This window comes from Stylophora pistillata, chromosome 3, assembly GCF_964205215.1.
Source record: "Stylophora pistillata chromosome 3, jaStyPist1.2, whole genome shotgun sequence".
Lineage (NCBI taxonomy): Eukaryota > Metazoa > Cnidaria > Anthozoa > Scleractinia > Pocilloporidae > Stylophora > Stylophora pistillata.
Genome location: NC_142521.1, coordinates 7,556,474 through 7,580,000, shown reverse-complemented (window position 1 = coordinate 7,580,000; position 23,527 = coordinate 7,556,474). Strand labels below are relative to the sequence as shown.

At 39.0% G+C, this 23,527-nt stretch overlaps 3 protein-coding genes across 4 annotated transcripts in view; 1 reads left to right on the top strand and 2 right to left on the bottom strand.

Annotated features, from left to right (window-relative positions):
- Positions 1-7,160, bottom strand: part of LOC148734365 (uncharacterized) — a 27,290-nt gene extending 20,130 nt beyond the window's left edge. The window contains exons 1-3 of the mRNA XM_088755076.1: positions 6,974-7,160; positions 5,490-5,528; positions 4,847-4,897 (exon numbers count right to left, since the gene is read on the bottom strand). Coding sequence (XP_088611202.1) covers positions 4,847-4,897; positions 5,490-5,528; positions 6,974-7,082 — 199 coding nt within the window. The 5' untranslated portion in view covers positions 7,083-7,160. The remainder of the gene's footprint in view (positions 1-4,846; positions 4,898-5,489; positions 5,529-6,973) is intronic.
- Positions 192-2,307, top strand: LOC148734366 (uncharacterized). The gene has a single exon (XM_088755091.1). The coding sequence runs from the start codon at positions 336-338 to the stop codon at positions 1,041-1,043; it is 708 nt and encodes a 235-aa protein (XP_088611217.1). The 5' UTR covers positions 192-335; the 3' UTR covers positions 1,044-2,307.
- Positions 7,161-9,666: 2,506 nt separating the features above from the next.
- On the bottom strand, positions 9,667-23,303 carry LOC148734364 (beta-1,3-galactosyltransferase 6-like). 2 transcript variants are annotated; one of them, XM_088755081.1, is made up of 3 exons: positions 23,097-23,303; positions 13,932-14,318; positions 9,667-12,735 (listed from the first exon to the last, which is right to left on the bottom strand). In XM_088755081.1, exons 2-3 carry the CDS (start codon positions 14,262-14,264, stop codon positions 11,995-11,997), a joined length of 1,074 nt encoding a protein of 357 aa, XP_088611207.1. In that variant the 5' UTR covers positions 14,265-14,318; positions 23,097-23,303; the 3' UTR covers positions 9,667-11,994. The 2 variants fall into 2 exon arrangements, with proteins under 2 accessions (XP_088611207.1, XP_088611208.1); XM_088755082.1 differs by lacking the exon at positions 23,097-23,303 and having other exon boundaries at positions 13,932-16,154.
- Between the last annotated feature and the right edge of the window lie 224 nt (positions 23,304-23,527).

Sequence of the window (23,527 nt, the reverse complement as noted above, 5' to 3'; positions counted from 1 at the left end):
CGAGATTTTTAAAACTTAAGACATCTTGGAAGAGAAAAACTTTTCATGTTTTACGTAACATTTTTTAGTCTTTGCACGTTTAAATTTTATTGTCTGGTTGTATTTTCTTGATGATTATTACGACAAATTTAACAAGCATGCGCGAAAATCCCGGTCTGTCAGGTGTTCATTGTATATGTGGGCTTTCAATACAAATAAACTGTCATCAATATTTAATTCAGTGTGAATTTGCGGGTTTCACATAGAGTGAAACGTTCATTCAGTACTTACTCGCTCGAGAAACGCGGTAATTCATTACAGTTGAAGGTGAAAAAACATAAAACCCAAGGCAAGGAATGGACGAACCGCTTCACGAGGATTTTCTCAAGAAGGAGGAAGAGAAGGAAAGATGGGTTGAATATTGGGTCATTCTGAAAAACTGTGTTTTGTATTTTTACGATGATCGTACCGACCTGTGGCAAGAGTACTGCGACAAAATTGAAATCACAGCGAACGCACGATGTTCTGTCGTGAGGCGGAAGACATACAGCCATCGATTTAAGCTAGTTACCGAGGACGGAATATGGCTTCTGAAATGCCATACCAACTTGCAGAGACATCGCTGGATGCATGCGATCGACGAAGCAGTCAGGGAAATTTCCTCCGGCTCTGAATCAGCTAAACTTGCACCAGTGGAAGAATCATCGCGTGTTTGTTATTACGAGAAAGATTTATTTGGAAGGAGTTTCCGACGTGAAATGCGACAACGTGAAGCAGCGCGCGAAAGCAATAACAACAAAAACAACACGCCAGAGGAACTCAATGTGAACTGCGATTCGAAGAAGGAAGCAGAGCGAGGCGAAAACAGAAGTTCAAGAAAGAGCTCTAGGTTGAAAAAGAGCTTTAAAAAAACTTTATCACTGCAGCAAGATCTTGGCAGCCCCATAGAAAATTTAGCTTTCTCTGACGACGAAGTCAACGTTGATGGTTTTGCAAAGTTTCGAAATAACCTTTCGGTACCGGCGACAGCAGTGAAGTTAATACGCGTGGTCAGTGCAAAGTGATCCGTGTCCTTATGATGGAACTAGTTGTTATACATCCGTGGCGCCAAATTTTCGCGCAAAAAAATCTAGCTTAAATATGGTTTGCTTGTTAACTGGTTTAAACTAAAAGAAATGTTAATTTCATAAAGGCTGATAGTTTCGAAAGAAACTGTTTGGGGCTGCGTCGGTGGGAGTAACGAAATAATTTGGATATATCAACAAAGTTGAAATGGTAAATTGGCCACCGTAATGATTACAAAAGCTGACGTTTCGAGCGTTAGCCCTTCGTCGGAGCGAATGACGAAGGGCTAACGCTCGAAACGTCAGCTTTTGTAATCATTACGGTGGCCAATTTACCATTTCAACTTTGTTGATATGTTAATTTCATAGTCTAGCGCAGCAATTTTAAATCTAGTTAATATTTTCTTTCATCTTCCGCTGTCAAATATAGTTTGCTAGTGGCTTCTCGCTTTAAATTTAATTTAAAATGTACATTTAAATGTGCGTCAAATTTGTCTTTCCAAGTAACATACATTTCCGACTTGTTTCCTACGATGGCGATTATCAATTGAAAAACTAAAGCAAGGCAGGACATTTACGTCATACATCAGTTTTCCTGCTGGCAAATTTCAAAAACGAAACAAAAAATCTTGTTTTTTCTCGCTGCATTTGCAAGCGTGTTTGACTAAGAATGATTACTTAAAGTAAAGCGATTTTTCGTACAGAAATTTAATTTGGAATTTAATAAATTCGCGCAAAGAAAAGGCGGCAGAAAAGATTACTTTGCTTTCAGAAAATATAATCACAAGAAGGAGAAAATATAAAAACCTTTTTAGATGGCGTTTGGCCAAAGTAGTCATAAAGTTACGTTATTATGAAAGCAATACTCTCTAAATAGAGGTCGCAGTTAGTTCGGAATTAGTAAGATATAAGCTTCCGTCTGAGAGATAAGAAAGAGATATTAGTTAATTCTGTCTCGTATAATTGAGGCGTTTTCAATTTTTGAATTTTCAGCTTATCGAACGCATTCTTTGTTGACAAAAAATTGCCAGAGCTCTTGGGACAGAAGTGACGGCATGTCGGAGAAACAAACAGTTTATGATATTAACTAGACATGAAATGAGAGGACTGAAATTTGACTGAAAAAAAAACTGGTTCGTCAGTGTACTTTAATTTAAATTAAACAAGGTTTTTTAAAAGTTATATGAAATGTAAATAACAAGAATTGAAAGTTCTCAGTGAATGTTTTCACCAAGTGAAAGTAATAAAAAAGGGCTGGAAATAAGCTGGCTGATATTCCTGTTGGGTTTTGTAATCAGATAGATCAGAATTCTTGATTATAATTGTCTGACTGAAGAAAACAGTTTATTGCTTCTTGTTTGTGGTTTTGAATATCAAATGTCAATGTGATTTCAGACCTGTAGTATTCTCAAATCGTCCAAAAAAAAAGAGAACTTATCCAAGCGTGCGGAGTGGACAAACAGTTTGAAAGAATTTCTATATCACATTTAGAATTCATCTTCAAAAGACAAACGAATTTTTATATTCTCCCTGAATTAAGGGTGAATACATAAATTGGTGCAATTTGAATTTTGGCAAAACTACGCAGTCATGAGGTTAATTCTCATGACTTTTTACTCGTTAGTCTAAAACTGAGTAGTATGAGTTGATACCACAGTCGGGGTTAGTGCATTTTTCATTCGATTTTAGACAAGACTTAACTTTTGCAGTTCTTTTCTTTCGTTATACAAATGATACCGACAAGTCAGGACAATCAAGGGATCTTACAAAATAATAAAAAATGACTGAAACACCCGCAAGTATACCAATATTTGATTCACCGGAACTCCCCTTGTTTCATGCGACAAAAAACAAAGATAAATACTGTCACCGTATAGCAATTGTAACACTTATAATTTTATCAAGAAAAGCGATTTCGGCCATGGATGAAAAGGGTAATTGCTGAATTCGCTCCTTTGCAACTTAGCCTCTTTGCCACCTATGCGAGTTCGCCCTCCTAACGTTAAATGAGCCAGCCCCCACCTTGGCGATGTTGAAAAGATTTTTAGTAAAAAGGGAATGACATGAAATGAATATCAGGGCAAAGACAATGCAAGTGAGTTGGACCCACAAAGATAACGGTGAAAACCCCATGAAGTAGGTAATCTAACTACCCCCTTGCTGTGGGGTAGAACACAACTAATTGGCCACGAAGTCAACCTTCGCCTCCACAAAGGCCTAATGTTTTATCACTTACGGTTACATGCGGATTAGGAGGATAACAATGCACGTTAATCTCGAAGTATTCTCTTCTCCAGCTTCTGTTGTTTTCACTTATCGCGAGTGTCTCTTGTCACTTGACCGGTAAAAAGAGACCTTTAGGACAAAGAATGATTCTGAAACGTTCCCACGAGAAGCTGTTTCTAAACTGTGAACAGTCGATTTATTCTTGCGCTAAATTTTTAAAATTGCCGTGAGCCGTAGCATGTAACCACATCACCGCATGTAGGAATCATTTCAAATTGGAGCCAACATGAATTTCTTGGCATCAGGGCGGAAAAGATGTTTTTGCACTTCACATTTCACTTAAGTGTTGCAAAGATCAAAAAAAAGAATAGACAACGTAAAAGCTGTGAACTTTATTACCATTCCTTCTCTGTTTTTCACCAGACGGAACCCTTTGTGGATAACATGGCTAAATTAATGAATTTGAAACGGTTAACGATGGCGTCAGAGAGAGGGATCTTCAAAAGGCAAGGTTCTTACTTTGTTATGGTCGAGAGCTGTCTAAGGTAAAAAAGCGGTAAATGTACAAAAGTACATACATCAGCCTCGACAAAAGGTTGGTCGTGTACATTAATAGTCCAGGTGAGGATAGTTCCGAAAAAGACTATCTTTAGTAGATCGATATAGTAGTGACTGACGTTTCGACAACATGAGCGGAAGTCAACATCACAATCAATCGTGGAGCGTTTGTCAGTCCACGTTTTAAGTAGCTATGAGTACAGTGATTGGTCAATTTTGTCGTGATGTTGTTATGAATAGGGTTCAAGCAGCTGCAGCGTAATTCGATCGGTCTTGATTTGATGATCAGTTTAATCCGTTGGTAAAGTTATCTCTAATGTGATCTCATATTAGTTGGCGTTTTCTAGACTACTCTGTATACTTGAAACTGATTCAGAAGATGTCAGATATGTTCCAAGAAGTTGGGAAAACAAAGTGCTTTAAACCAATCTCCGTGAAAGCCTAGCGGAGCACTAGCAAAACAAACTCAAAACATTTCTTTGCCGTGTTTCTTACCGTGTTTTTATGTAATTAATCTATTTTTTTTTTAAATGAAAGATTTGACCTTGCAATAAAACCCATGTCATAATCAGGGCGAAACATCCAAGTACCATCATGTACACGGAAGATCTGAAGGCTTAATTTTCTTAGAGCCGTAAGTCGAGATACTGTTTCGTTCGCGGTCTGATACGACGCAGTCATAATCATATGGATAAATGACTTTGTAATAGAAACTTCTCCAGGATCTTACCGGAACATACCATCATGTGCACAGACGACCTGAATTTTTTTTATTCTGGATTTAGGATCGATATTCTGTTACTATCGTAGTCTGATACCAGGAATGTTATCATGTGATTATAAACGAATATTTTGTTAGTGATGGAAATGACATCACGAGGAGGAAAGTGTTCGTAGCTTTTGAGTAATATTTGAATTAGAGTAGGCAGCCATGAAGCTGTTTTAAAGACTTAAAAAGTGGAGTACAGTCACATATTTTTCTGGGTACATAGGAATAAGCCTAAATTGTGCAGCCATACCTTCATTAATTTGAGCTTCATTGCTATCTGGAGTGATTTGTCTCAAGTCACCTGGAAAAAAGGAAAATGCATTATGCGGTATTTATAGTTTCCCCATAGACTTTTGTCTCTTTCTGTTCTCTAAATAACGTAACCATTCAACTTAAACTAATCCAAGTAACATTGTTTCCTTTTACTTAAAAATTTCGCATGCGCTATACTTTCCATTCAACATTTCCATACAAACCTAATCACAGCAAGTACGACTCGCTAACTTTGTGCAGTTGCAAAAGATTTTTCAAACTCTCGATGCCTAGGCTCGATGTACGAGTATGTCGTTATTACATAACGATTGGAATAAGAAAAACGATTGATTATCAACAAATGTCTGGAATATATATAGCCAAAAAAAGGTTGGCCTCGCTTTGTCTTAAATCTTTGTTTTAAATCGACTTTAAAGCGCGGCGAGCAATATTCTTAGTTGCCTTACATATCTTTTAGTCTCAAAATAACACCATGTTCTTTATTCAAATTCTGTCGAATAAAAGTAATATAATACAGATGTGCTCGTGTACTGAGCATGCGTGACCTTTGTTTCACCAAATTTAATAGCAAAGTTCATGGGATGTGCGATTTAATTTGCGTTACGTAACTGGATCCTCACCTTGAGTAACAGGTCCGTCGTCCTGACGGGGAGTGGGTACTAGGGAAAACAACAAAAACAACAAAAAAGGTTAAAAAAAGTCATGCATCCTGTTTTTGAAAAAATGTACAGGATTGATAGCGACTCCCTTTTCCTTGTGTGTGGTCATCCAAGTGTCAAAAAACAGGGAGGTTTACTTAACATAACTTAAGGAGGGAAGCGCAATAACCTATTACAGTTTTCTAACTGAACCTCCGGCCCTCACACTCACCCACCCCACCCCAGGGGACGACATCCACCACACAGTAATCTCGTGCGTGGGAAATTAACGTCTCCTACCTCTAACCTTGCAGGAGACGGGGCCTACGGTTTAATCGTCCTTATCCGAGAAGACTAGAATGTCTATCCATTTCATCTTGACATTATAGATACTTGATAAAGGTAGCACATTCTCCTCAGTTATTTTAAGACCCGCATGAGTGTTGGTCCGGCCGGGGCTTGAACCCTCGATCTCCCGCACAACAGTCCAGCGCTTTGCCAATTGAGCTAACCAGGAGGCGGTCAAATGAAACGATTCCAAGGTTAGGCTGCTGAAAGCATTTTTCATTTTAAAGAAACGCCCAAGTATTAAATGGCGAAGTGAAAGGCAAAACTGAATAACTTGTAGGGGTCTAGTGAAAGTAAAATAATTCCATCCCAAATCTCAATATGAACAAGGATGCGTCAATTGTGCTCGAGATTTTCCCCTAATTTTCGAGTATCTAACAATTGAACAAAAGAAGCAGTTTGTGGTTCCACGTAACGGTTTTGTGATTTGTTTGCTTCGACCTGGAGTGATATTTCTGGCGAATTTCTCTATCATCCAATTATAGACTACAATAAGCAACTGGAAATCTCTTGGAATAAAGGAAATAAAATTAACATTTTCCGTAGGCTCGGGAAGAACCTCTCAAATATAGGCTGTTTGGACAAATGCAGCGAAAAAAGTATGGTTTTTGCGCACTCTCGGTTTACATATGAGTCGGTTTTAGATTTTAAACCTCTTAGCTCTAAGCTTTGAAAAATCCTCGAATTGTGGTCTGTAATGGGATATATTGTTTCGCAGATTCCATTATCATGCAATCATTCGTTCCTATTCACAAGCGATTTAGATTGTTGTTGTGAGAAGTAATTGTTTCGTTCGAGGTAGCTAATTAGTTACTATGAGCAATGCAATTTACCCCCATCCTAAGTTTCTAGAAGTACCCCCAGGCCACGGGGGATAAAAATCTTAGATTGTTTTGTTTTAATCTCCACAACAAAGATACAGTGCAGCCCAGTGTAACGTAACAGAGGATGTTAAGCATGATAGATGAAAATTGACGAACCGACGAAACTAATATACCATTTCGAACGGTAGAAACTCTCAAAATTGTTATTCAGGTTTCCATTGCTTTGCTTTTGCGGCCTTCGTCAGAAATAAAATACAGACGGTTGTGTAGCAGACATAGAAATGACTCCCCTACCTGGTCGTATGAGCACATTTCCTCCTGCACTTGCGATCAAAACAGATAAAACACATAGGAGCCCTCCAAAAGTGAGGATTTGAACTTGAAAATTACCCCTGAGGTCCATTTCGAACAGCGATCGAAGTGAAAATTTCCAGCATTACGTGAGATTTTATACTAATCGCTGAGCCAAGCGGATATCCTGTTGGGCGACCTTTTCAATTGAGAAAGGTCGTATTACTTCTATGTACGCACTTCCGTTAGCTGATCGAGGTACAGACCGTATATGTCTATATAGAACGTCTGTAAATAATTCGAGAAAGACTTCCTTAAACTACCCACTGATGCAAGGATGATTCGCGCTTTCGTTTTGAAGCGTTACTGTAGCTTTGAAGGTTTCTGATGTATGGTGGCCGTTTATTTTTGTACTGGTTGCCAGAGGAAGCAAGTTAAACTAAAAAACAAATACAGATTTTTTTAAATATTGAATAACATTTGAGAGTTTAACGAAATTTTTACTTACAATTCGTAGGGCATTCCATACGGCATCTTTTAGATCTTTTCGTGAACTCTGGCTGACCGTTATTTTGAATATTGGATTTTTCGCGACTTCAAATAAAAAGAGGGGTTGGTCCCCAGACTCCCTGGGACAACGCTTTGGCGCCAAAACTATAAAACACTATGTGCAAACCAGGCTTCCTTCATTCACCAGATACTTAACGTGCACACAGTCAATGAAGGAGAGACTTGGCCTGTTAACATTATCCAATAGGCGCCGCTATCTTCGTCTCCAACTAGTATATAAAATTGTAAATGATTATCATTGTCCCAGGCAACTTCAAGGGTATTTTGTATTAAGATTAGAACTTCGTCGTAAAGCCCTCAGAGATAATAAGGAACTCCATCTCCTAAGATACAAAACAGCGACACCGCGGAAATACGTTTTCGTGACGTCACAGTAACTGGTCAGTGGTCATCACCTTTAGGCTGCCAAGCGCTTCCATATGTTTGTAGACTGAGTTGGATGAAGACATCGGCCTTTTGCGTGGTTTTAAGTTGGAAAATATGCATGATACCTCTCCTTGTTTGTTATATTCGATCCTTTGAATGGGATTTAATACTAAAACCACATCTTAACAAATAGCGGTGTAGGGGAGTCATTTTGTTTGGAGTTGTGTGCTGTTTTTTCACTTAGACTGGCCGTCCAGTTACGAGGCCGAAGCGCGATCTTGGTTCTTCAGTCGCCCTCGCTTTCAGAATTGTCAAAAACAGCGATAGTTATCCAGACAAAGCAGGAGATTAGTTCTGTAAGATACTTTTCCAGCGAGTCTGATGACTGGTTGGATTTTTAAGTGTTATAAGCATGAAGCGATACAGGTAATTATTGTGTTGTGAAAATATTCATACACTCACTTTTCGCCGACGTGCGGTGCCTTTTCATTTTGGTAATTATTCGCTTGGATGAGAATTTTACTTTTATAGACTGATTTTTCGCTATTCCACCCTTCTGATTTTCTGTGCCCTTAAGAACGGGTGTCCGTAATCAAAATATGAAAACATTTGTTCATCTCATATACTTGCAGTTTTATCAACAAGTTATCGCGTGAACTGGCACACCAAACGTAATAAAGACATGTTATAGAGATCTACTATCAACTGCTGTCAATAAAGGCTTAATTCAAGATAAATTCGAAATGAACCGATCTTTTTGGATGGTCTCAAAAATTGCATATTTTCAGCGCCCTCAATCAATCGCCTATACAATAATCTTTGTCGAGCCTTAGCGCAACAAACAATTCACAATTTCTTCGATTTCCACTTCCTTTGTAAACATCACTAAACAAGCGTTATTCTGCTGCAACAACAGCCACTTTAATTTCCCAAACAGCTCTAATTGTTTTACACGAAAGCATTTTCAAAGAAATCCACTTTATTATTATTATTATTATATTTTTATAACTCAGTCATTTGAAACTTTTACAGGCACATGTATGTTTACCTGAAGTATATTCCACTATCTTGCATGTGCATTGTATTAATTTATGCAAATAATAAACTACTCTTCTTCCATTCATTTTTCTTTAAGCTTAGCTTTGCTTTACATATGCATCACATGCTCTGCCACTGTAAGGATAATTATGATCCCCATCAGTAATATTACATCATATCCCTACAGAACATTGTTATGAAACATTCCTATTTGACTTGTAGCCATTTTCTTTCAAGGTGGCAAAATATATGTATATTGCCGAAATTAGTTAAGAATTTCTTATTGACTACAACTAGTGTAGCCATACCAGTGCTCCCCTCCCCAGTAATAAGTTGGGAAAAGGACATTTGTATGGTGCTATCATTGTTTACGTTTGGGAATATCCCATCCCTGATTTTTATTTGACTGGATGGGCACAGCAGTACACAGGCTAATTACAAGCTTTTGGTTACTCCTAATGACTTAGTGTTAACTGGGAATTGACAGCTGACTTAATCTAATCAATTTTCTCCTGAACATTTTTAACAAACAACTTTGACTTCAGAAATACTTCTGATAATTTCCCTCTGCCATTTCTAATTTGGAAGATTAATCATCATAATCATGTTCTTTCCACCTCCATAAACACCCAACATAAGTTCTTCGTTTATAATTCAGGCAGCTTATGAATATAAGAAATCAAGTTTAGAAGATAGTTGATTCATTCAAGGCTGTTGCAATATGAGAAAAGACAATACAGTGCTTTATTCACATAAATTGATTAAATTATATTATTATAATTATTTTACCTTACAGTACTTTTGTTTTTTAAACATGTTTTTTTAAAAATTTGTTTTCTAGTAGTACCAAGATGGTAATGTTACTTTGTGAATCAGGGAACTATATGAACCAGAAGTATTCTGTTAGCTTACTACATTTTATGTTGCAGATGGCAGTAAGTTAGTAAAGAAAGAAAAGAAAAAACAAAAAGAAAGAAATAAAATAAAATGATTAGTGAGGGAAGAGCAGCATAAAAAAAAAAGACATACTACAAATTATTCATAATTGTGATGAGAAACAAATACTTGTTGGGAAAGTAAAATTATTGCTCAGAAAAAAAATTACGGCTTAGAAAAAAAAAATTACAAACTAAGGTGGAAAGTGAAAACTTAATTTATTACCATTACAATGGACATTTTGTACTTAAAGATACCTCGGGTTATTCTTCCTCTAGTTGAGCCAATTTTTGTAATTTGGGGGGCTTCAGTCCTATACATGTTACAGTCATAGGTTTTTGGCCAACTATGATACATACGATAACGAGGGGGGATAGCGTGTCCGTGCTACACGGGCATGTTTTGTCTTCTCGGCGAATCTGACCGGAATGCCGTTGACAGGCCGATTTATACGGTTCAAGCCACTGCTTTACAAACCTGATGGTGCAGCGTCCTCGGATCACCGCTTCAGCCATTCAAAAACCGTCTCATTTTTAGCCTTAGTGCTTATGCTCTTCTATAAACAAAACAGTTGCTACGGAGCCGCCAGCGAAAAACAACAATTTCATATCGTGTGCAACTTCAGTTCGGCTTTGGCAAATTATATAATTGAGCTTGAGAACTATCCAAAAGTTGAACGGAGTTTCAAAGCTAAGTTTAAAGTATTCTTTCTAAGTTTTGCCTTTTTACGCTGTCGATTTGAATCACGGCGAAAACATTGTAAAAGTTAACGGCATTTTACGGTTTCGTTGAGGTGTCCGCTGACCAATAAAATACTGTATCGTGCCTTAAAAAAACGTAATTCCGCGGTGTCCATTTAACCCTGAATTAGCACTAAGCAGCCTTCCAACAACTGATTCCTCATGTTTTTATTTCTTTGCCACTATGACTAACTTGTTCCACTTGTCAAAGACAGTTGTTACCGCACTTGGCAGTAACGTCGAAATCTGATCGGCCAATTTGCCGTTATCGATTAGAGTAAAGACAAAGCTGTTCATTTCAATGTGTCACGCAATGGTCACGCACGAAAGGAATCGCTTTATTTGACGTCGATTTTGTGGTAAAAAACAAATCGAAAGTGGTCTGTACTCTTATCGGCAGCGATGTTGGTCATCACAGCGGTCAAAATGTTGTGAACTTACCCGGCTGCGCCTCGTGAGTCTACAACATTTTGAACATTTTCTTGACGAATGTAGTTGTCGGTAGTACATAAGACTGTTCTGGATCGGCGTTTTACAACAAATAATTAATACAAGGAAAGCGGCGCAAATTTTCTTAGGAAAAAAAATTAATGTGAATCATAATGCTTCTTATCTAATTTATAATTAGTTTCCACATACTTATTTTTTCCTGTGATCGATAATAAAAAATTAATTAACTTAACTCACCTATCTTTTTATTGTGTTGTAAGTTACAGTGTAATGTTTTCTTTTGTGGTTGTAATGTACTTTTTAGTATAAATGGTTTCTGTTAGATCGAATAAATAAACTATTACAAAAAGAAAAGAAGACAACGTCAAAATCGAGAATAATCGAGGTGTCAGCAACTTCACATTCCTTTAGTGCGGGGTCCAAGAAGCACAGCGGTCAAACGTCCAGCATGCGCAAATGAAACAATTCTGCCCGGCCGCACGACAATTTCCCGCGCAAAATATCAAAGGAAATCATAAGAAACAGCCGCTGTCTCAAAAAAATTAGCGGAGGAAAATTGAAACGTTCGCAGGAATCTGTGAAAGGAAACAAAAGTACCCGAAAAGGAAAACTCAAGACTTTTTGAACACAAAGCTTATTCAAGTACGGGTATCCTGTTGATTTAACATTCTGTTTTTAGCTTTACCAAAAAAGTGATACACTTTTAAAACACCATGACTTACTGGTTTGTATTTTTTTTTTTTGGATTTTTTATTTTTGCAACTTGTGTGAGACAACTTGGTTCCGATAGCTTGGACTGAGCACGCCACCTAAGCATTACAACGTTCGCACATGTGCAGACGTTTGACTGCTGTGTTTTTCTTGGGTCAAACTTATCTGTCTGTGACTACAGTACAGATGAAGTATCTCCGACCCTTTTTTCTGTTAATTGACCCTACCCTCTTCTCCAATCCACAATCGGTGATGTTTCACCCATATTGCGTTCTCAACACAAGGCTTTGGTTCATATCGATAACTTTTGCCAAGCTTCTTATAGTCGAACGTGTCGTATCCACAGTACAGGGAGAAGTTAGAGATGGGGGGCACCGTTTTTGCACCGTCCTCGCTTGTCTTGGAAAGTCGTAACATGCGCGACGCAAACGCTCGATGAACTCCCATGTACGTTACACAAACGTTTCTCGCCTGCCAATCAAACTCGCCCACGTGATTCAGACGAACGTCGTGGAAAAATAACCGACTTGATATGTTGTTGAGCCACATGGCGATCTGCTGGTCAGCGTGCGGATGACACAACATGGTACGCGCGTCTTGGTTCAAGAATTTGTCAATAATGTCACGTGAAAACATCATCCATGATTCGTCAACCCACGTCATGTTTACTTCACAGTGAAAATGTCCCCAGCAGAGATTCTGGTTAGGGCGCCAAGGTAACTCATTCAAAAGCTTCTTAAGACATAGAAAGTAGTCATCGTCCGTGCGAAGAAAATATTGAAAGTCGTAACTAGCAGCAGCCCATTTGGCGTGGTACAAGAAGCGGAGTCCAAACTCTATCCCGCCCAGAAGTGGTTGGAACTCAATGTCGCCATATCGGTAGGTTTCGTTTAGGAGGATTTTCTGGATCTTCTTGTTGACGACTTGTCCGTCTGTGAAAAAGTGGCAAGCCACCTGCGGGGATGTGCATAAGACTAGCAGTTACAATCTTTAGTTGTATATGACCAAGAGAAATTAAATGGGACAAGGAAGGAGGTTTCAGATCGGGGCCTTCGTATGTGTCAATTTCACTTAAGTTATTTAGAGACTGTCTCCACACTCTCCTACGGAAGTATGTTTAGTGACATCTCCGCATCAACTTAATTTAAAACTGTCGAAAGGCTTTGTGAAGATGCGTGATAGTTTGTGGACTCACAACTAACCAGGGGCACAACTTGATCTCAGTTGGCTCGAGAGGGAATCTAATAAACTGACTAATCATAAGGCTGTAGCGCTTACCAATAAGCAAAGATTGGCGAAACATGTTCCCCGACGAATTATATTTACGAAAAATTTGTTTTTTCAAAGCTAATGAAAGTCAGTTAACTTAACCATTAGTAGAGAGAGACAATTTATCCTCGGAGGTTTAAGCATTGTGCTTTTGAGTGTCACCCCTAAACAAACGTTATTATGGAGAAAATTATACTCAAAATGAATATTTGAGTACTTAAGCATTTAAGGATTTGTACAAAGTACTGGAGCAGAAACAATAGAACATAGGTCCCCTGCGAGGTTTAGGCTCCAACAAACCCACCTATCCCACCCCAGGGGAGGACATCCTTGCTACATTTACTAACTGAAGGATGAAATCTTTTAACTTTTTGACCCCTAAGGGTGACTAGCATCTAGTTTCTCGTTACAACATCACTCTTGGGTCACAGATTAAGGTCATGAGAATAAAGGAAATGATCACCAACTAAAGAGGCTCTTGATTTTTAGACAAATTCTCCTTGTCAGCACCATAGGAAATGTATAGAGAACAGTGTGGAGAATATGCATACTGATGTTAAGGTGTAAAGGGTTTAGAGCCCCTCAATTTCCACCCCTACTATTCTTACCACCAATAGGCAAAAAAAAAACTTACTGAGAAAATTCAGAACGGAACACTTTTCTGGATCAAATTCCTAAAGGGCAAGTGAGAAAAGCAGGCTCACTGTTGACAGTACTCGAGCTATAAATTTATCTCCTGTTGAACTGTAACATCAAGGGAATTTTCAAGAAGTTTTGTCATTATGCCGCCGGCATTATGCTCGGAAGTCTGACTATAGCATCACGCCCAAAATTATGCCGGTATAATTTACCTGATCCTAACCATGAGCAACAGAACTAACCTCTTTTACACTGCAGTATTTCCACCAAGTCTGCCGTATGGCGTCTCTTCGTTCCCAGCGCACAGGCGCTGACGACACAATTATCACAAGGAGAACACTAGGCTTGTCTTCCCCAAGGTCTCGGATATGACTTATAGGAAGTCCGACAGTGACGTCAGGAATTGGCCAGACAATTTCACCTTGAATCTCTCTGACATTGATGCGGAAGGGAAGGAGATCTGGTTGATCCTGCATGACAGGTTTTTCTGGAGGAACCAGGTTTATGAACAGTAAGAGCACTCCTGCTAGAAGGACAACAAGTTGGAAGAGTCTGTATCTTCGAGAAATGAACATAACAGCAGTGAGGTCCTGTGAGGGGCGTCGTTCAGTGTCACCGTCTCAGCATTGCTGAAAGAAAGTGGCTTTTTAAGGATGTAATACAGGTAGAATCCGTTCACCATTAGTTACCTATGCTTTTCTTTCTTTGTATTTAGGTGTTTTTATTGTTTCTTAACCCTTTCACTCACAAGATCTCTATAGTAATTCTCCTTACTGTCTGCGATACAATTCTTATCAGGTTACGTCAGAGAATCTGTTATTGGATCAGTCTTACTGATATTTTTCTTTACTCTCTTCCCTTACCTGCTTAGTATTGTATTGATATTGTAAGGAGAAATTCTGTCTTGGTCACTTACCAGAGTTGAAGGGGTTGAAAAATCATTACACGAATGAATATTTTACAATATTTGCACAAACATGACAGAATACTTGGTACTACATAGTTACATATAGCTACACTAGGATAATTACACTACTACTAGTAATACATTGATTATAATAATAACCAAATAATTTAAAAAAACTGAAGTAACACTATGGTTTCTATGGTTTCCAGAAACAGTGTCATATGGAAAATAAATAACTGCGACCCCGCAGTTTAAAAGTGTTTCATTTTTTTACAATGTTTAAGGACTGGTCACTATTTATATCCCTGGGAGAAGGGCAGGAACTGGTGGTTAATTAGCAGTCAGTTTTCAATATCCCTCTCTTTAAACTCTGTAGGCGACGATCGACTGCTCCCTTAGTCATCTTATTTAATTTTTACCGCTAACCTTACTAAATAAAATGGATTAGAAAGTTTGGGTTTTTACAGAAATATTTTGCCTTCTTGACCAAAAGAAAACATAAGCATGCTATGCATGCAAGAGTTATTTTTTGGATGGGTGAGATGAAAATGAACACTCAGTAACTGATGATTTGTACCACAGCTTACATACATACATACATACATACATACATACATACATACATACATACATGGTTTATTTGATAAAGCAGGTTACTAGGTAGGCAAGACTAAAGTCCTGATGTGGACCTGCTAACTAATTTAAAACTTTACACTTAATTAAGAAATAGGAATATGTACATATATATAGAAGTTACGAGTATTACAATAATAGTTCAAAAATATGTATAAATATCGTCCTTATTTGTAATTGATGAAGATTCCTTTGAATAAGATATACTGCTCAAGATCGGTTTGTTTTTCTTCAGTTTTTCTTTGAAAGCTTCAAGGCTGGACGCCTCCTTTATGCTGTCCGGGAGGGTATTCCAAGCAATGGCAGCCCTATGTTTAAAGGTCAATCGTCCTGTTTCAGTTTTTGGTCTTGTTACATTTATGTTCAAGGATTTTCTAAGGCCAAACACTTGGGCACTTTTTGTAACTAGTTTATTAAGTAGATCATTATTGAGCCCATGGAATGATTTGTAAGTTATTGATAGGATCCTTTTTGTGTAGAAGTGGGAAAGGGGAGACCAACCCTTTAGATTTCTCAAGTCATTTATGGTTGTTTCCCTCGGTAGATTATAGATTAGCCGCGCAGCTCGTGCGTGAATACGCTCAAGTTTCTCCAGTAAGGCCGAAGAGCATGATCCCCAAACAGCAACACCATATAGGACGGATGGGATTATGGTCTTGAAATAGATAGTCTCCAAGGTGGACTTAGGTAAAAACTTAATTCTCTTCAAAACACCTAGTTTCTTGTTGAATGATTTACACACAATTTGAACATGATCATTCCAGGATAGTTGCCGGTCAATCGCTAGCCCAAGGCATTGTGCTGCGTCCGTAAATTTTAGGAAGTTTTGGCCACTCTTCAATTGTGGCAGTGTTCCAATGAAGGCACGCTTTGAGAGCAGTAATGCCTCGGATTTAATCTCATGAGTTTTCAGTTTGTTTAAGGTACATCACGATAGGACTTGCTTCAGGATAGATTGTAAAATTACTATTATACTGTCAACATCCTTGCCAATAGTAAAAATGGTGGTGTCATCTGCGAACATAAATAACTCACCATCGGAGATGGCATCAGGAAAGTCATTCACATAGACAGAAAAAAGCTTTGAACCTAAAATGGATCCTTGGGGAACTCCATACTTGATAAATCTGCTTAAAATATCTCTAAAAAAATCTGCTTAAAATATCTCTATAAAAAGTTTCTTATCCACTGCAAGAAATAAGATCTATAACTGTCCATTAGGTATGTATTCGAAATGGTGGCCATATTCTGCTTGAAGAATTTCTTGATCCTTTAAGTTTGCGGCTGTTGGATCGTATTCACATCTGGTTTGGCATTCTTTTTTTTCTATATAGTAACTTATGCTTGCCGCAGTAATGCAGTGTTATTACTCAACGAGGGAGGGTGTTGGGATTTTCGTTTTTGCGGTTTCGGCTATTTTTCAAATCGGTTTTTCGGTTTTTTTTAGTTTTAGTGTTCAATGCAGTTTGCGGATTTTTCGATTTTCGGCGTCTGGTTTTCGATTTGCGTCCAAAATACTAACGGGTTTTCGGATTTGGTATATACGATGTGGTCTTCCCTATTTGGGTTCCGGTTTCTCTTCAATCTGAGTGGCAGTCGGGGGCGGATCTAGGGGGAGGGTGCAGGGGGTGCTCACCCCCCCCTTCCTGAGATGACCTGCGGCTTTCTAGTACAAGTGGTATTCTATTGTATCGTTTGATATGTATTCTCAACAGTTCATATTATGTTATTGTCTAGGCAAAAGCCTCCTTCGTATTCGCTATTACAATTTGTTTACGTCCGGTCACCAGTCAGTTACGCCATTCTTTAGTGGTGCACCCCCTCCTCAAAAAAATTCCGGATTCACCCCTGGCAATTATGCTCCTCCATTAATCTCGAATAGCCGCCAGACCTCTGTATGCTCCACTTGTCCCATTGTCCCAACTGTATCGGATCAACTAAAGTTTTGATAATTGGGATTTGAAAATTGATCAGTTTTGACGGTTTTGCTTGTGGTTTTCGGTTTTGATCAATTTTTTTTTTGCGCTTTTGCGGTTTTGGATGACTTTTTCTACGGTTTTGCAGTCATTATAGACCCCAACGCCCCCCTCCTCAACGTGTTTGTTCCGTTTTGAAATATGTCATTGCGCTCTGCGGGTCATTGTTTGTTTAATTACCTGTAGCCAATAATCACCAAAGCGGAAGGGTATGATACCGGGTATCTCCGTTGTGTTAGTTTGTTGTGTATGGGGTTGGAAACAGAGAAAATAAACTACTACTCAATGGCCGTCAAAACAAACTGTTTTTTATCGTTTGTGACGACCACTCGAAATACCGATCTGATCTGTTGACGCAGTTGAACAAAATGTCAGAGTAAAAATACAAATTTTGCAAATTTGCCTGGCTCTGTACATCAAATTCGTTCTTGAATTCACTTTTTCTTTGAATAATATGTCGAAACTGGAAGCAGTTTGATTATGTTTCTGCTTTTTTGTTATGTCTAAATTTACGTCAAAGCGTTTGGTTCTGGACCGGGCTTCTGATAAACGATCCACGACTTACCTGTCTTTCGAATAAACGTAAACTGCTCGTGGAATCCGGATTTTAACCCACATCACCGATTCTGCCCCGGGTTAGACAGGTTTAGTCAAACTTAACCTACGTGAACCTGTTTCTTGCGAATGCTTTCATTTGAATTGAGATCCACTCGATCAGTCCATCAGTTTAGAAAGTGCGCGCCAGTGACCGGTTGGCCGGTACCTCTAACAACAGGTTGTACCGTTACGCTTATTAAGTCTTTTTAAAGGAGACAAGAGAACTTAACAATTAAGATAATTTTCAATTTGTTATCTGACGTGAGAGTGGCTTTGCTAGTATCCATTCGTTCGGCATCTTTGGAAGATTGTATTCAGTCAATTTGAACCGTATTCAGATGTTTGATACCCAGTTTGTGTTGACTCGTATCCGACCTGCTGGTCGATTCGTACCCTTCCAAACATTCAGTGGCTATAAAAACCCAGGAAGTGGTCTGAAATCATACTTGTGATTTAAAATCACGCTTATGATTTCAGATCGAATGGCACTTCACCCAAGTTCAGTTACCATTCATATTCACATCTGTACAAACTTTTTTTTTTAATTAAATCTAAACTCTTTTTTCATGGTTAACGTGCGTATATCGAGTTCTGGATGCACGCGGGAAGTTTGGAGAGCACGAAAAATGCGTAAGAGTAGCTTTTTGAGGGCTCTCCAGACTTCCCACGTGCATCCATAACTTGATATACGAACAGCTCAAAGCATGAACAAATTCTTTTACAAGACAGCGACAGGAAGGATCTGCGCGAAGAAGCTTTTTTATTTTGATAGAGTGCAAAATTCTCACAACGCACAAAAAAGTAAACAAACGTCCCTATTGGCTGACAAAAAAAATGCCACATTTTATACTTTGGTTTGAGCGAGCGCATTTAAATCCAGATAACCAGGCGGTGTGCGCACTCTGATTGCGTTGCATCATGGTCGTAGAACAAAAATTGAGTCATTTGCATCTTGAAGCGTTAGAGTGAACATCTTTGGTGGCAGCGAGATGCGACGTGAATATACGTGGATCATAATGGGGATTCACCGTCTGTTGCTATTCCTTCGAAATTCCAAACGTTTGACGGGCCTGTGCGACTCCTGTCAATTCTCCGTGACAAATTCGTTCTTAGGAGGCAACTGACGTTATTTAGAAAGATTCGAAACTGCAATCTGCCTAAGAATCTCGACACAAATGGCAACAGTTTCACCCACAGCCGATGGGGGAATGAATCACATCAAAGTCAGTAATTATATTCCTAGACGCGAGTTATTCAACTGTGAGTTGACTCTTGACATGCAAAGGAATATTAGAGAGACAGAGACCTTGTAATGCACGAACTTTTTCCACCGAGCGTAAATAGGAGAAGCCCCACGCCTCCTAAGAATGAACGACTTTGTCACGCTCCACGTTTAGTAAAAACGTACAGAGTTTCAAAATACCCTTCGAGAATAGAGGAAACCTATGTGAGGGTTTGAGAAACGTATTTCTGGAGTTATTACTTCAGGAGAGAAGTATACTCTGAAACAAAGAAAATAGCGCGCGCACAGAAGAAAATAGTGCCTTTTGTAACACAATCTCATCCGGCTTTGCCAAACCTCAGGAACATAGAAATGGAGAATTATGACACCTCAAAACTGGCCCTTATCATCACATCGCAAAGGAAAGTCATCAAAAGGTATCCTAATAAGAGCTAAACTTTGAGAATAGAAGATTTAAAAGCGCTAGCGAATGGCAGGAGACACACAGGCCAATCAACACCTTTCAACAGTCGACTGCCTTTTTCTTTCCGGCTTTCCGGCGTGTCGTCTCACGCCTTCATTCAATGATCAAGATAGAAGATTTACCCCACAACACTCGCTATTACTTAATTTTCCTTCCCTTCGGAAAGTAGATTTACAACACGATCGATAAATGCCCTTGCAGTTGTAACACTATGTAACGCAACACACTAAAACACAGCAATGGGCCTTTTCGCTCCACAAAAGGGTCTCAAACACTATCACTTAAAAGGCATAATACATTGGTACCGTTGGAGTGCGTTTGAGCGCGTTTGATCAGAGCTGTTGAACAAGGATCAAAGTGACCATACAAATCTTTGAAAGGCTTCAAACTACGACGTACAACGAATTTGATCTGCTCGAAATCCGGTCTCAAATTACATGCTAAAATACAGTGCTTTCGTTTGTCCTTGAGAACGATATAATACGTGACAAATACGTACGAAAAATACTTCTACACGTTCAGAATATATCAAATTATATTTACCTATAGTGAAAGGAAAAAGAAATGGCCTAACGTTTACGGAATATTCAGTCAAACTCTACCCATTTCTACCGCTTTTACCGCCATATTGAAAATAACGCTACCACAATGCAATGCAATCGGAGTGCGCACACCGCCTGATTGATAACTGTGAATGAAAAGCTCAAAAGTAACTGATAAATGGAGAAAATCAAAGCTAAATGAAGTCAAGTGTCACTATAAAATGTTTTAAAAGTAAAAAACTCGACAAATTTGAGAAACGCGCAACTTGCGAGTTTTTTTCGGCTTTCTTTCTGCTGCTTGTTGGATCAGGACCTAAAAGGTCAATGCCGATAGAAAAGTTGGGCAGTTCTTCGCTGGTTTCTCCCATATTTCAAAGAGAAGGAAAACAGGACGGCAAGTCTGAAGCCAAGTAAAAAAAAAAAAATTACATCATCTTATTTGCGCACCGACGTGCGTAAATAAAGATTTTGTCACAGCGGCCCAAGTGGACTTATGTAGGGCAAGCATGCGCGCTATGTTATAAATAACAATTACCTTCAGACTCAACCAATTTATTACACAAAGGTATGTAGTCTTTTAATCTTTTTCATATTATGATATTTTTTATGGCCTTTAGTATCCATAGTCATCAATTTCTTCGCCCCTGGCCTAGTTAAAACGTTAAAATTTTCATGATCTGCCGAACCTAATAGCCCCAGTTAATTACAGGAAGAGATCGACGTTTGAATCAATTAAGTACAACAGATGTTATCTGGGTCGACCTGAGAATTTAAGTTGGACATGGCCAGTCGGTCAGTTCGAGTACATAACTAGTCCGATTCAAACGTCGAACTATTCATGTACCAAACCTAAAGCATGAATTATTAGGATACATTTTTTGATTCCACAACCATCTTTGGTCGCTTGAAGCATGCACATCAAATTGGAGAAAATGGTGGGTTTGCGGAAAAGGTAGACAGTCGTTTCCGACGAGGTCATGTGTTATTCGTACTTTGTCACGACAAAATATTCCTGTAGAAAATGTGGTCACTCTGTTTGTAACCGTCGCTCGGTGTTTAAAGAAGAACGCTAAACTCGGTATATCGTTCCGAGGCAGAAAACTGATAGAGGTTTGTTATCAGATGCAAGCGGGAGAAAATCCTGTAAACATACGATTATTGCCTTACGGTGAAAATTATCATCGAGCGACTGTGAGTCGGAACGTGAAAAAGACTTGGATCGCAAGATTTAAATTTGAACAATTTTCAAAGCTGTGTAATACTGTGTACAGCCGCCCTCTTCCAGTCCAGCCATTCCAGTCTGCCTCCCGGTTAGTTCAATTGGTTAGAGCGCCGGATTGTGTTGTGCGGGAGGTCGAGGGTTCGAGCCCCGGCCAGACCAATACTCATGGTCTCAAAATAACTGAGAATTTTTTACCTTTCTATAATATCAAGAAATGGATAGATATTTTAGTCTTCTCGGATAAGGACGAATAAACCGTAGGCCCCGTCTCCTGCAGGGTTAGGGGTAAGAGAAGTTAATCTCCTACGCACGAGATTACTGTGTGGTGGATGTCCTCCCCTGGGGTGGGATGTGTGGGTTTACTGGGCCCGCAGTAATTGGCGTAAGCTGTTGCGGTGTCCCTGCCTGTCGGCGAAGCCAATAAACTAAACTAAACTAAACCACTTGACCGATGAGACCTTTGAAGTATAATATTAAACCCACACATACACGCACAAAGTGCGATTATGAACCTATTGCACTGGTCAGCGGATTCACTTTAAAAGTTAAAAGGAAATGATGGAAGGAGCGAGTTAGGGGTCACATTTAAAGTCCTATTGAAACTTAGGAAATGGCGTCTTTTTCTAAGTAATAAAGTTATGGCCATGCAGAGAATATTTAAATGGAGCACAAAGAAGTCTCAAGTGATGGGAAAAATGTTGGGTGATGTGTGACAATTGAGGCTAGCGATGCATCATGGGAGAGTTTCTTTCACACCGCTTCCTAACCATGTAATTTGACCTTATTTGATCAGTGAAGAATTTGCGTGAAACTCGACGGGTTACAATTTACAGGAAATCCTGATCGGACGAGAAGTTAGAGTTTTATAAAGAAAATTTATGACATGAGTTTGGATCCTAAGATAATCAAAATGCGCGCAAAATGAATTTTACAATTCCAAATTTGGGCATCGCGGGTGTTTCATTGGAGCAACTTAAGAATACAGGGCCGAAGAGGTCGCATGCTCTGAAGAACGCGTCATAACACAAAGCATGTATTGCGATTCAATGAAATGAAAATAAGAAGCCATGTATTCTACAGTTTTACCAAAGATAGTTTTCGTAATAAAAACTGAATTAACGTTTACACAGTAAGTTTGACCCAGATAACGCCACGGTCGAGCGTTAAAAAAGGACGCCACTTAAGCAAAACTTATTTCACGCAGATTGCATCGTACAATTAATGTCTGCTTGCAAGTGTAGAACTGAGTAGCTTTAGATTACCAATTTTTTCTGAGACGAAGTTTAGAGAAACCATTCGAGAATCGAGGGAAACAAAACTGTTTCCCTCGCGAGCAGACAATAAGCGCTTTGCTGTATATCTTAGGGCCGAACATAATAAACAAGCAAACATAAGCGTTTGCCAAACGCATCACGGTCGATACTGTGAGCACTACAACATCAGGGACCTTAAGCAGTCAGGGCACCAACGCCCGGTGTTGCCTCGGCGTTGCCTCGGCCAGGAAGATACCGATTGCAAAAATAAACCTATATCTCTCGCCAGAAATTTGCGAATGGCTGAATATATTAACCATTTCTTACGACGCCACACCTCGGCTTCCGCACTACATTTTTGAGAAGCGTTGAATCTTGAATGGAAACTTTCTGTTCTCAGACCACGCAAATTTCGGTGGTCTCAGGTGTTTGTTTTGTAAAGGACAGCTAAGAAGTTTACAGAGTTTAAAACGCACGAACAAGCTATCATTCTGCTCACAGACATTTTGTTTGCGACGTCTTCGTTGCCGTCGCGGTTTGATTTAAGCCCATGTAAATACTACAGACATACCTTTGAAAACCTATTTTTAGAGTCCTGCTACCCCACCATTCGATGTCATCTTTCAGTAATGTGGAAAGCGCTGTTTTTCAGCCTCAACCCACTCCAAGGTGTTTTCAAGTAAAAGTGGAAAGCTAGCGACGAGTGTCTAGAATCCCGGAGAAATGCTGAGAAGAGAGCTTTAAAGGTATTATGCAAATATCACACTACTAGCCCTCAGCAACGTTCTGATCACGTGCAAATCCCTGACATTGATCGCTCAGGATTAAATGTCTTTCGGAATTCAATTAGCATCCCGAGCGGGATACATTGTAATTTATGCAGGGTGATGTGATTAGTTATCAGCAATAGATTAAATAATAAAATAAATTAATAAACATAAATTTATTTAATCATAATAGAACGTGTGATTACCTTGACATGCTCCTCGGCTTTGGTTATAG